The sequence below is a fragment of the Mus pahari genome, chromosome 8 (genome assembly GCF_900095145.1).
Source record: "Mus pahari chromosome 8, PAHARI_EIJ_v1.1, whole genome shotgun sequence".
NCBI classification, from domain to species: Eukaryota; Metazoa; Chordata; class Mammalia; order Rodentia; family Muridae; genus Mus; species Mus pahari.
This window is the reverse complement of record NC_034597.1, coordinates 50,857,371-50,871,270: the sequence shown is the minus strand read 5'-3', so window position 1 is coordinate 50,871,270 and position 13,900 is coordinate 50,857,371. Positions and strand designations below refer to the sequence as shown.

Below are 13,900 nucleotides of genomic sequence, written 5' to 3'. Positions count from 1 at the left end.
TAACAGAGGGGTGGTTTCATTCTGTTTGATTTCCCTGCGGTTTTTTTTTTTTTTTTTTTTTTTTTAGAGAATACATGAAAAGTACATCCAACCAAAGAAAAAGATGAACAGGAATTTAACAAAACTGCATTGTTTTGGGTAAAGGATATTATCAACATGTAAGAGATGAAATAGAAAAAACATTGGCAAAACAGAATAAGGAATTAGTATTCTAAATATAGAAGGAATTGCAGCTCAATAACAAAGCCAGATTTTTAAAAAAAAATACTTGAATAAACAAAGATAAGCAAGTGGCTAATTCCTTTATAAAATTGTTCTCAACATCATTCATCATCAGTATCATAATCATCTGCAAACCTGTTAAAATGGATGCTGAGGAGAAAGCATCAGGAAATGAAAGGACAGGAAATGCCAAGTGTTGCTGAGGATGAAGAAAACTTACCCTGCTGCTGTGGAAGACTGGTTCGTGGCCCTTTGTGTTATCTGCAGATTTCCATGGCTCCGGTCTATCTCAACATCTAGGACCCAACACAGATGTTTTACTGAGCATTCAAGGTGCCAAGTGGGAAACAACCCAAGTATCCAGATGTGGATGAACCCTTTATAAAAGAGTAAAAGAACTAAATCTTGTAAGCTGGCTGAAAAAGACAAATGCCTTATTGCTGAGATAACTACAGTAGTCAGATTCCTAGAGACCGAATATAAAATGGTCCCAGAGACACAAAGTGAGAGGTCAAGGGAGAGTGACTCAGTGGGGACATAGTGGGTGGTGGACACTGGTGATGGTTGCACAACCCTGCCAGCATACTTAATGCTACCCAACTAAATGCTTAAAAAGAAATAGCTTCAAATGGTAAATTTTTTACATGTTTGTCCACAGTAAATCATAAATATACTGAAATGGTTCTTCAAGTCTCCAGGTACTTGGATCTTTCATTTTCTGTGAGGGGACACATGTACCACTGTTTGCCTGTTTGGAATAACCTGCTGGTTGACGGTTCTTCCACCTCATATTCCTTCTATTCGCCCTGAAATGTACACCTTGTACACTCCTACAAGCTGATGCCTCTATTTCCAGGAGCCCTCCTGCCTTCTAGGGCCCCAACCCCTTTGGGGATGCCTGCCGAATCATCCAGAGAGAATTGCAAGGTCCCTCTATGATGTTCCCTCAAAACTTTTCTAATCCTCATTCAGACTGAACTGTTTCTGCACACAGGTAGCTGCTGCTGACAGCATAGAGCATGAATGTAAGCAGGTAGTTCGACTATGGGGTATCTTTGAAGATGGACAGGAGGACAGATTGCTCAGTGAGTCATTTGCCTTAGAAGCCCAAGGACTTGAGTTCAATTCCCAGAACTGATCAAACCAGGCATGAGGCATGAGCTTGTGGTCACAGCATTAGTGGGGCAGCAGGGGAATGCCTGAGGCTCACTGACCAGCAAGTCAATCACAGTGGATGAGACCCTGGCTCAAAGGAGGGGAACAGAGTTTCAGAGGATGCTACTCAAGGTTGACCTCTGAGTTCTGTATATACATGTATGCTTGCACTCATTCCTGAGGAAACCTAAATAAATAAAATGAGAATTCTTCTCTTATCGTACTACTCTGAGAAAGTAGACAGGGGCCGTGGTGGTTTGAATATGCTTGGCCCAGGGAGGGACACTATTAAAAGATGTGGCCTTGTTGGAGTGGGTGTGGCCTTGTTGGAGTAGGTGTGGCCTTGTTGGAGTAGGTGTAGCTTTGTTGAAGTAAGTGTTGCCTTGTTGGAATAGGTGTGGCTTTGTTGGAGTAGGTGTGGCCTTGTTGGAATAGGTGTGGCTTTGTTGGAGTAGGTGTGGCCTTGTTGGAGTAGGTGTGTTATTGTGGCTGTGGACTTTAAGCTCCCTGGAAGCCAGTCTTCTACTGTTTGCCTTCAGAACTCTCAGCTTTTCTGCCCCTGCCAACTTGGATGGCAGTTAAATGTTGTCCTTATAAGAGTTGCCATGGCTATGGTGTCTATTCACAGCAGTAAAAGACAGGGACCGATCCCTTCACATCCCAAAACAAAACACAGTCCACACCTCATCCATGAGTAACTCAGGGGGACAAGGGATTGATGCAGATACCATAGAACACCTGAGTTCTGTGCTCCTCTGACCATCCTGCTCTGTGGAGCCAAACACTAAATCTTACTGTCAATAACTTAAGAGCATTGTTTTATTGGTTATAAAACTCTCGTTCTCAAATACTTGCCATAGGTCCTGCCCGTAAATGAAATGATTTTACACACATTTCTGCTACCCCTTGCATAACAAACCCCTGCCACTGTTCTAGCAATGGGAGGTGGAACACAGCTGTGTCATTAATGAACGATAGCAGATCCTAGCCAGTGACCTCCAGATGAAAGGCTCATTATTCCCTTACGGGTCCCCAGAGCCCTTGGTCCCCTCGCACACCAGCAAGGGATTTGGGCTGAGGAGCTAAAGCCTTGAACTATAAAATATTTTTTTATGTAGTCCTTGATACAATTTAGAGCGATTACATTCTATTGTGCCAAGAATTCCTTATTAAAAATCAATTTAATTGTGCATACCCCATCTGGTCAGAATTATGGTCTTTTATGGAGGAGAAAACACGACTTCATATTTACCTGATATTCTATAGTTTAACAGTCTAACCGTGTAATTATGTAGAAACAGAGGCATTTCATAGTACTTAGAAATTAGTAATTAAAGACACTTTTTAAAATGTTTACCAGACTTTCCCTTTGCTAACTTTGTGGCTTTGGGCCACAACAGTCAACTTACTGAGTCATCTGAAGTTTGGGTGGAAAGGAACAACAACAAAGAAATAAAATCTGTAGCCACACGGCGTATGCTATAGGCATTTGACATGATCATTTATTTGTTTTACTCTGTGCTTTCTCAACTTCAGATTCTAGTCCTTTTAAATAAGATCGTTCATTTGCATGTTTCTATTTAAGGAATTTGGATAATAAATATTGCTTTTGACTGTCTGCTGGGCCAGACTCATCCATGCTAGCAAAAGATTGGAATATGTTAGCTCAGAGTATTATTGGGAAATATTTCTTTCTTTTTTTCTTTTTTTGGGGGGGTGGTTTTTAGTTTTTGGGTTTTCCACATAGAGTTTCTCCATCTAGCCCTTGCTGTCCTGGAACTCTCTCTGTAGACCAGACTGTACTTGAACTTCCAGAAAATCTGCCTGCCTCGGCCTTCTAAGTACTGGGATTAAAGGCCTGTGCCACCACACCCAACAGGTAATATTTCAAACTAGAGTGGTGAGGAAGGCTTTTGTAGCCTGTTTCCCAAACCCTAAGGGACCTCTTCTCCTTTGACTTGTCATTTGATGAAAACCTGGGTTATTTTCTCAATAAGTTTTCCATTTGGGAAGTGTTTTGTTGATATTACGATCTTAAAGTATCCGCAGCAGATTAGCCGTAGATACAGATTTGATATTTGATTGCCTTAACTTAAATGTTTTAAAAGTCACTTATTTGAAACACATAGTTTATTTACTGTTGACCGCTGTGGCCTTTAAGGGTCGACTTAGTGCGGGCCTGGTGCCTTGTCTTCTTTGTGTTCAGATTTCCTCACTGTGAGGTGGGAGCAGGCGTTCCTAGGGTGTCAATGAAGTTCAAGGAAGCTGATCCATCGGGACGGTTACAAGGCCTCGGCATTCTAGCATCCTCATATCCCTCTGTCCTTTGGAAAATGAAGCTAGGGGTCCCACTCAGAAAGTGAGGATCCATTCTCAGGAAACAGTTAAGATGAACCTATCAGGTGCTCACTTGAAGGACTAATAGTCTGTGAGCATTTGTTACCACTGTTTTCCAGCTCTGAGCCAGGTCTGAAGTATGCCATCATGAATAAAACCCATATGACATCTGGTCATATGAGGGTAGCTAGAAAATGCAAATAAATAAATAATGAATGAATGAATGAATGAATAAAGAGTGTGATAGGCTAAGAGAAATGTGAGTGTAATGGGTACACAGAAGACTAAGTGTCCTTCTATGTCATTTTCAAAAGTGAAAGTTGCACTTGTGTGCTGTGATAAAAAATGGTGCCCCATACAGCTAACAAGACTCCCCCGTCTGCCTCTGCCTCTGCTCCGAGATCAACAGGAACGGTGGATCCGGCCTCTCGTGCTCTCTCTCGAATGTATAGGAATGCACTGCTTCTGTGCTCTTACAGAACCTGGATCCTATGTGCACTACTCCCTGCTTATCGTTTACATGTCCTATGGGTTTGCAGTGTTTACGCCCACGTTTTCCCTGTCCAGTATTGACTAAGGGTGAGGAAACTCTTCCAGAGTTAAGACAGGGCTCTGCCTGGCTCCCCAACCATCTTTTATAGTATCTGTTTCATTTTGGCTTCTTGGTCATGTAACCTGTCAGACAGAACATCACCTGTAGGGAAGCTTCTAGAGTCCATGGCCTCCCTGTCCTGGCTCAGACCCCCTCCTCTGTATCACACCTTTGCTTTTTCCCCTTGATTTTCCCATCAGTATTTTTTGAAGTACTTAATAATTCATAGATCTGCTACAGTCACCTGGCCTTCACCTAAGAGCTTTGTTGTCTGGGCTGAAAAGATGGATCAGTGGGGAATGTGTTTGCCAAGGAGCCCTGGTGACCTACAGCAACCCCACATAAACTGTAAAGTGAGAGCTGACTCCACAGCCTTGCTCTTTGACCTCATACATCATACACGATTTGCTTAAAGAGGATCTCAGCTCCTTTGCCTTCATCCTTGTCGTTTATTGCCAACAACACTGTACAAGGCAGCGTTTTTATAAACCAGCATTTTTAGCAATGGAGAATTAATTTCTAGAAACAGAATTTTAGAAAAAAATACATTTTGGGTTTGTTTGTTTTTTGTTTGTTTGTTTTTCTCTTAATTCATATGGCCAGGTTAAATGGGGGACAGGGGTATGCAACAATTTGTCTCTGAAAGCAATGTCTTTAATCCCAGTTCATTGTCTCAGAGCTGTTGACTGCTAGTGGTGACCCAGAGGTTGAGCAGAGGCAGTCACTCCTCCAGACCCACTGAGGTTGAGCAGTGGCAGTCGCTCCTCCAGACAGGAGCCTGTACATTCAGCCAACATTTACTGTGCTTTTGGCAGTCAAGCAGGAGTTAAAGCAAAGAAGACCTTTCTCCGAGAAGGAAAAGCTATTTAATAAGTTTGGGTCAGTTTGCTCATAACAGCCCTATGTTTGAGGACCCAAACCCCAGGAGCTTGGCAAGCAGCAGTGCTTGGCAAGCCTCCCACCAACCCACCAAGTCTGAGGCTGCCCAGCTCTGGGCCTTGGCTTGGTTCATTTAAGAGCATTCCTGGTTAACAGAAAGTTAAAGCGGAGCAATCTCTTCTCCCATTAACCCAAAAGAGTAAAACACGGTGGCCAGCAGATACTTCAAGCTTCGAGTCGGGAGACAGACCATCTGTTTGCGTTGAGGGTGGAGTTTGGTCTACACATGTGAGAGCAGTGACCCACCAAAAATGACCTTGGTGTTCAGGAATTGGGTGGTGCTGTCTTTTATATATGAATTAACATTTGTATATGAAGAAGTGGTGTGGAAGCCTGACTTTACAGTGTGTCAGAGAGTCACCGCGTACCTGCCTCACAAGTAAATAAAATAAAAACTAAGTCCGATGGTATAAATGTTTAAAAATACACTACATTTTCATACGCTTCCCTCTACCTATGGAAATCTTGCCAAGATGCAATCAAGTTTGAATTTTTAAAGGGGAAGAAACAAACAGCTTACGGGTTTTGAAATGATAAGGTGGACTGGAGAAGGGGGAGGCGGGACAACTTGTTTTGTGTATTTGGGGTTTCATTTTCCTCTACCAAAAAAAAAAAAAAAAGATAATAATTCCAATCACATAAAAAGATCTAATCACCAGCGATGGATTGGTGATTGGAATGCAGATGAAAGGTTAAGAATGAGTTTGTTTACACTTGTCAAACTCCAGCAGCACCTGCAAATGATAAAAATGAGGGCAAACACATCCAGACTGTGAGGAGCCAGGTCTGTGCCAGCTGAACTGTGGAGCAGCAGCTGCTTGGGGAGGGGGGAGCAGTGGAGGGGGCGGGATATCAAAGTCCCCGCTCTGAGTGACCACGGAGGCTTTGGTACTTATTGTCCCACACATCACTGTCCCACAGACAATCCAGACAAAAAAAGATAAGAACTCTCTTTAAAACCTTTTTCCCTTCTTATTAGGAATTTTCACCAATGCAGGTGTCTTGGTCATACTAAGTTCGTCCTGGCTCTTTAAAACAACTCTTCAGTAATTTATTTTTATAATAGATGACTGTTTGTAGGCTTAACGGTGTGTAATTGCTGAATTCACTCCCAGTGCTACATTGGCCCCGTAAGAGTTGGCCATGGTTACAGCCGTGTGACTCCAAGTGGATTATTATTATTTTAAGGGATGAAGCTTTCTGAGCCCCTTCCTCCTCAGACAGTGACCATGTAGTCACAGCTTTGCACACCAGACAAGCCTAATACACCCAGGGGTTTTCCACAATGTGTTACTGACAGTCGGGGTCAAGTGAGGTCATTGTTGGGGGTGGAGCACCTGGATGGTGTAAAGATGGTCAACAGACTCCTTGGCCTCCCCACCAGTCCGTGACAATTAACATCATCCTCTGTCAGGAGGTGACCGTGGAGATCCCCATACACCGTGAAATGTCCACTCCTTGATAACTTGTCCCTAGTTGGAACTGCCTCAGTTATATAAACAAAACACGGATGTTTTGAGAGCTCAGAGCACTGCAAGAGGCATGGATGAGCCTCTCTTTGCTGCTCAGAAGGAACGGTCAGAGATGATGACCATGTGGAGAGTGTGCACCTATGTTTTATAGTCATGTGGGCTTTGCTGGGTTTGGGGGTTTTAAGTTTAGATTTGGATTTTGTTATTGTTTTGTTTTTGTTGTGTTTTGTTTTGTTTTTGAAACAGAGTCTTCCTGGGTAGTTTAAGCTGACCCCCAAACTCTGAAGCACGGGACTGTCCAAACTTCCCTGTTTTGCAACTTGATTTTTCTTTTCAGTGGCCTGGCTGGGAGCTTTTTTATGCATGTGGCTTTGTATTGCTCTTCAAGATGGATTATTGTGCTTATTTAAACGAATGAGTATTCTGTAGAAATCATCATATAGTGTGTACAGGTTCTATATTTCAAATAATGTCAAAGCAAACACTTTTTTGTTGTTGTTGTTGAGTATCACATAACTAAAGCTGTAAGATTTAAATAACTAAGTGAAATCCTCAAGTCAAAGGAAAGGACTTTGAACACTTGTCAACCATGCAGAATTCCTCGCTAGGGATTAGAACAGCTAGTTCTTCACTTTGTCAAATTTACGTCTTTGTCCACTAGGTTGGTGAAAAATAATAACCTCATGGGGGGAGTGGCCTGTTTAATTAAAAATGAAATTTCAAGCCAGACAGTGATGGCATATGCCTTTAATCTCAGCACTTGAGAGGAAGAGGCAGGCAGATTTCTATGAGTTCAAGGCCAGCCTGTTCTATAGAGTGGAGTTCCAGGACAGCCAGGGCTACACAAAGAAACTCTATCTAGTGGGGGAAGAAAGAAAGAAAGAAAGAAAGAAAGAAAGAAAGAAAGAAAGAAAGAAAGAAAGAAAGAAAGAAAGAAAGAGAAAGAAAGAAAGAAAAAGAAAGAAAGAGAGAAAGAAAGAAAGAGAGAAAGAAAGAAAGAAGGAAGAAGAAAGAAGAAAAGAAAAGAGAAAGAAGAGAAAGAAAGGAAAAGAAAAGAAAAGAGAAGAAAGAAAGAAGGGAAGGAAAGAAAGAAGAAAGAAAGAAGAAAGAAGGGAAGGGAAGGAAGGGAAAGGGAAGGAAGGGAAAGGGGAGGAAGGAAGGGACAGGGAAGAAAGAAAAAGAAAGAAAGAAAGAAAGAAAGAAAGAAAGAAAGAAAGAAAGAAGAGAAAGAAAGAAAGAAAGAAGAAAGGGAAGAGAGAGAGAGAGAGAGAGAGAGAGCGCTGGGTGGTACAGTGCTTGGCCTAGCATAACCTGTGTTCTGGGTTCATTCCTAGCATCACAATTACAGAGCAGAGAGGCAGGCAGTCCAGCCAGCTACTGCTGCTCTGCCTCTACACCCTTGTAGTTACTCAAACCCAGGTAACCTGCTTTTTCTAGAAAAAAGGAAGGAAGGAAGGAAGGAAGGAAGGAAGGAAGGAAGGAAGGAAGGAAGGAAGGAAGGAAGGAAGGAAGGAAGAAAGGAGAGAATGGGGGAAGAAAAAATAGGGAAGAAGCAGGGTAGGGTCTGATCCTGCTGACTTGTAAGACAAAGCAGGAATTTGGCTTTATTCTCATAGTGCTTCCTCCCATGCTTTTAAAACTCTCTCATGTTTGGCAGTAAAGACATTTTCTGCCAAGGCTAACCACCTGAGTTCTGTCCAGGCACCCACATGGTAGAAGGCGAGAACAAACTCTACCAAACTGTCCTGACCACCGCACATGTTCCCTGCTTCCAAATACATCTGAAAATTAAATTAAGTATAATAAAAATGGGGTTGTTCTTCTTTTTTGTCATTTTGAAAAGTTTCTCTTTCTCTTAAGGTTAAATGTATGTTTAATCCTTTGCATAATATTGTTTTTTTTAAAGTATTTCTTTTTATTGTTTCTATATATTGTTTCTCTGTGTGTGTGTGTGTGTGTGTGTGTGTGTGTCCACATGTGTATACACATGCTTACAGAGGCCAAGAAAGGGCCTGGAACTAGAGTTACAGGTGGTTGTGCACAACTGTACATGAACACTGGCAACCAAACTTGGGTCCTTTGCAAGAACAGGAAGTACCTTTATTCACTGCCCCATCTCTGGCCCCTATCACATTTTTTTAAAAGCTTACCCCATCTATCCCTAACTGTTTTTTTTTTTTAAATCAATGTCAGTCCTGTTTTTGTTTCCATTTCTGTGTCTTTAGTCTCTTAGCATCAACCTTTTTTTATTCCCTATCCTCTTTGTTGCCTTACACATTTAATGTTATCTGCTGTTTTCATAGAAAAGTCATATGTTGTAGATCCTACAGGCTCACGGAGAATCTTTGACATTTCTTTTGGCCCTGTGGCTGGCTCTTCAGTAGAGATTATTTCCTGTGCATCTGTCTCAGTCCTGTGTGAGGTTTTTGTTGTTGCCATCCTCCATGCTCTGTTGATTTTTTTTTTCTAGACTTTTGGATAGGAAGTGTCAAAGTTGTCTCAGGATGCTTTCTCGTGGAATTTTGATTCTCCACTGCTCACCTATTACAGATCTTGCCGCCTCTGCTTCCTCTTGGGAGAGGACTCCTGTGATGGCACAGTGGGTCTCCATGTGTCCTGAGTTTTCTGCAGAATGACCAATCCTCATCAGCGTTGATTGCTTCTTATTTTAGTCCGTGTTCTGTTGCTGTGGAGAGTTACCATGACCAAGACAATGCTTAAAAAGGAAAGCATTTAACTAGGGCTTGCTTTTAGTTTCAGAGGTTTAGTCCATTATCATCCTGGCAGGAAGCATGACAGCAGGTTGGCAAGCAGACATGGTGCTGGAGAGGTAGCTGAGAGTTCTACACACAGATCCATAGGCAGCAGGAAGAGATTGACTCTGAGCCTGGCTTGGGCTTTTGAACACTCAAAGCCCAACCCCAATGACATACTTCTTCCAACAAAACCATACCTACTAATCCTTTTGAAGTAGTGCCATTCTAGGATGACTAAGCATGAGTCTATGGGGGCCATTCTTATTCAAAGTACTACAGTTGCCATTTGCTTTGGTGATGTTACCATTCTGATTGAGATGGACTTATCATAATTTGTATATCCCTGATGGCTGAAGTTGCTGTTTTTCTCCTGAGTTTACTGACCAGATCCTCTTGAGAATGATCTGTCCAGTTAATTCAGTCTCCCATGCTACCATAAAAGATGATTGGAGCATGCTTGTTTCTTATCATTGTGTGTTGGCCTGTGCTTGAGGTGGAGGACAGCCAATCAAGGAAGTTAATATTTTGTCATCTAAAACCACACATGACCAACAAAAAAGTTTCATGATGTTTTTATTAGTTATAATCTTTATCTATTTGAAAGCCCTACAAAGAGACACCATAGCTTTAAAATCAACTTTATTAGGGGGAAATACATGAAGTTGAGACTCTTTCAGTCAATCAAAAGTGTTAACACAAAACATTCTTGGTGTAAATTCATTTCTTTGTAAACATGGCATAAATAACCTTTCAAAGTCGATGCATTCTTAATATAAATTTTCCTTAAGATATTGATATTTATGGTATTGGAAATTTATACTCCTTGAAAGGACAACTGTCACACTGCTGGCACACAGTCTCCCTCCGCAGCTGTGTCCAGCTGGTGGTCCACATTCCCGGCTACTTCTCCAGTGAGGGGAAACATTTAGGTCAATATTGATATAAAAGTTGACGAGCTTTGTTCTCTTGCAGTTATGGTTCGCCTTTGTGAATGGATTTTCTGGGCAGATTTTATTCGAGCGCTGGTGCATCGGCTTATACAATGTGGTAAGCATTCCCCCTTTCTATCTGATAGCATGGAGAACTTCAGGGGCATTCCTGCACTGTTTATGTCTGGGAAGTGTATCTAAGCCAATCATCTGTGTACTTAGCGGGCAGCACAAATGTATCTTTAGGGCCTTTGTTGCTGCCACACATCCTGCAGAAGCCCAAGCTCTCCACACATGGTTTCAATCATAGCAGATCATTCTTGAGTAGCCCCATGAAATTATTAACCCATATATCTTAGTAATGGACTCCCGACTACCCTCTTGCTAAATGTCTCTGCAACATTTTCAAGGAAAAATTTCTGTACTGCATCTAAACTCACTGCATTTTGCAACATTACTTCTGAATTCTTAAATATAGATAGGAACAAAGAATATATGACCTAGTGAGCTTTTTGCCTTTCTTTGAAGAATGTCTATGAATTCTGAGGGTTTTTGGTGATTAATTGATTAATAAATCCAAAAGCCAAAACCAAACAGAAACTATAAGCTAAAATGCCTAGTTTTCTTGGGAGAAAAAAAAAAAAAAACAAAGTGGTGGGCATTGCTAAGTGCTATAGCTATCCATCTGTGGATCACCACCGTGGCTCACTCTCTCCTACTGCTTGGAGCACCAATCCTAGCTTCTTGCAACTCATGGAGTTTACCCTCCGAAGTAGCCTCCCCATGGAGTTGTATAACGGAGGGGTTGGGGCTCAAAGAGCTCAAGGTACTATGTGCATTTCTGACTCTGAACTCACATCCTGCAGTGCACTTTTTTCAGTAGCTACCATGTTGGTTATAACATGCTGAACACACAATGTGACCTGGGCACACAGTGTGACCTGGGTTTATGTGACTTTTAGGTGAAGAGGATCAGGTGTATGGGCTCAGACTCTGGCAAGGCTGGGTTCGGGTTTTGATAGGTTAGTTGACTGTCGGGCCCACTGCAGAGTGTACTTCCTGCTTGTGCAGATCCACTAAAAGGTGAGCAGGAGAGAGAGAAGAGCTGAATTAACATGCTAAGAATCTTCTCTAAACATCCTCCCCAAACATATGACTCAAGGGCCTCGCTTCTATGTACTAAGGAGGAACTAGGGATAGCTAGATAATCTAGGACCAGAAGCCACATACAAACCCATCCATGCGCCTAACTCAACCATGAAGCTGTCCTTTAGAGTTGAGGACAGCCAAGGATGAATGTCACCCTATGGGATAAGTTGAGGTTAGCTCGATTTTCATGCCCAGGTTATGAGGGCAGGATGGTTTTCTTAGCTCTGGGTAACCCTAGGAAATTCAAACTAACCCAAGAAATGTTCTGTGATGGCATAGCCAGATGAGCTGAGATAGGCCGAAGCATGATGTCGATGGACAAAGCCTATAGTGCACTCACAAGAAAGAAAAGCAAGAGCTTGTTTCTGAAAAATTCAGGCTCCTGAGCCTTACAGGCACTCAACAGAGAGTGCCTCAGAGATAGGCGTCCTTTTAAAAGAATGTTCCTGGGGATTGTTGTGTCCATGAAGGGTTAAGAATCATTGTGGCCTTTAACATATAAGGCTGGGAATTTGTTTTGTGTATATAGGGTCCCATCAACCAATAGAGAAGAGGACTCTGTACCAGAGAAGTCAATTCTGAGGTGAAATGACCACAGTTACCAGAGTCCATAGAATAGGCATTAAAGTGAGTGCTGGAGCTTTTTGCCAAGATGGTGCCAAAAACAAAGGAAATCCCTGCTCATCCTAAAGCCAAAGCCAAATTGAAGGCCTTGAAAGCTAAGAGGGCAATGCTGAAAGGCACCCACAGCTACATAAAGAAGATCACAGAACCCACCATTCTGGGACTGCTGGGTGGTACTTGGGGTACTGGTAGCAAAGGTGTTTCTATTTTCAGCATCTGGGAGTCCTGGAATCTCTCACACTAGAAGCCCCAAACCTTTTGAGAACATGAAGGTATATTATCCATTTGTGGGTGCCATAACAAAATATTGAAGACTGAACACTTTATAGAGGAAAAAGGTTTAGGTGGTCATAGTCTAGGAAGCCAAATGTCCAAGATTGGCCAGCATTAATTGTTCAACCCTGGTGACCCTTCCCTGATCATCTTGCACTAGGCCCCACCTCCTAAAGGTTCAACCACCCTAGCACCCTCACACTGAAGACCAAGCCTCTAGCCACGGACTTTCTGGGAAACATACTTAGATCATATTCAAATTATACTAGATTTCTTCCATGGCAATTGTTTTGGTGAAGAATATGAAAAAAAATGAAATTAAAGTAAAATTACAAAAAGGAACACAAAGAACTCTCCTAGCTGTCCTTTATTTGGATTAGTCAATTATTAATACTTTGCTCTCATTTGCTTTCTCTCTCCAAGCATGTGCCCATCTACATGTGTAGGCACACGCTTCACACACACACACACACACACACACACACACACACACACACACTTCAGTGTAGACTTGCTAAGAAGTATAATGATCAAATCAGAAAACCTGTGCACAGCGCTGTTCTTGAACCCATAATTAATTTTGCTCTTATCGCCCCAGTAATGTCCTATTAAGCAACTCGGTTCCGGTCCAGAGCCAGAGGCCTTCTATAAGGGGCAATCTGTGAGATATAAAACATTTGCAGTATTCCTTTCCTTCTTTTTCTTGTCGTGTACCGTTATTCTTTAATGTTTGATTCCCCAGTCAGCTAATGTAAATCATTGTTCCTTAGTTTGCCACGACCTGTTAAACAGAATGAAACAGACTAGATTTTGCATGTCCCTAAAGACAGAGCTATTAGATTCACATTAGATTCTCATTACATTAGTCACCTGCCTGTGATGCCACATTCTGAGGCTTCCGTTTCTCAAGCCAGCTACAAACTGAGCCTCTAGAAGTAAGATTCCTGTGTTGCTGAGACCTTATGGCTGTAGCGTTGGCATTACTAAGAGACACAGTCTCATAGAAATCTCTGATCCTCTGGCTCTTACAGTCTTCCCATCCTGCTTCATGACTCTTCCCTGAGCTTTAGATACAGTAGTGTTTTGTAGGTGTAATCATTGGGACTGGACTCCACAACTGTACATTGTGGTTGTGGGTTTCTGTAATGGTCTCTATCTATTGCAAAAAGAGGTTTCCTTGATGAAGGGTGAAGAATACACTTACTATGAAATAAGGACACATATTTAGAATGTAATTAGTGATTATGCTGGTTTAGTAAATTGGCTGTTGTAGCTTCCCCTCCAAGATCCATAACCTCACTATCCCTGGGGAGTTGGCTAGGTTCGGTACCAGGCATGATATCCCTCAGGTTGAATGGACCTTAAGTCCAATTACAGAGCTGTTGGTTACAGCCAAAGTATGTATGCTACTACTGCAGCTCATGAGGCCTCAACCCACACAAAGAACTACCA

At 42.1% G+C, this 13,900-nt stretch overlaps 1 protein-coding gene across 2 annotated transcripts in view; it reads left to right on the top strand.

Annotated features, from left to right (window-relative positions):
* The window catches only part of Atp8a2 (ATPase phospholipid transporting 8A2), a 514,463-nt gene that overhangs the window by 350,010 nt on the left and 150,553 nt on the right, over positions 1–13,900 (top strand). For both annotated transcript variants that reach the window (XM_029541754.1, XM_021203245.2), the window contains exon 28: positions 10,446–10,520. In XM_029541754.1, coding sequence (XP_029397614.1) covers positions 10,446–10,520 — 75 coding nt within the window. The remainder of the gene's footprint in view (positions 1–10,445; positions 10,521–13,900) is intronic.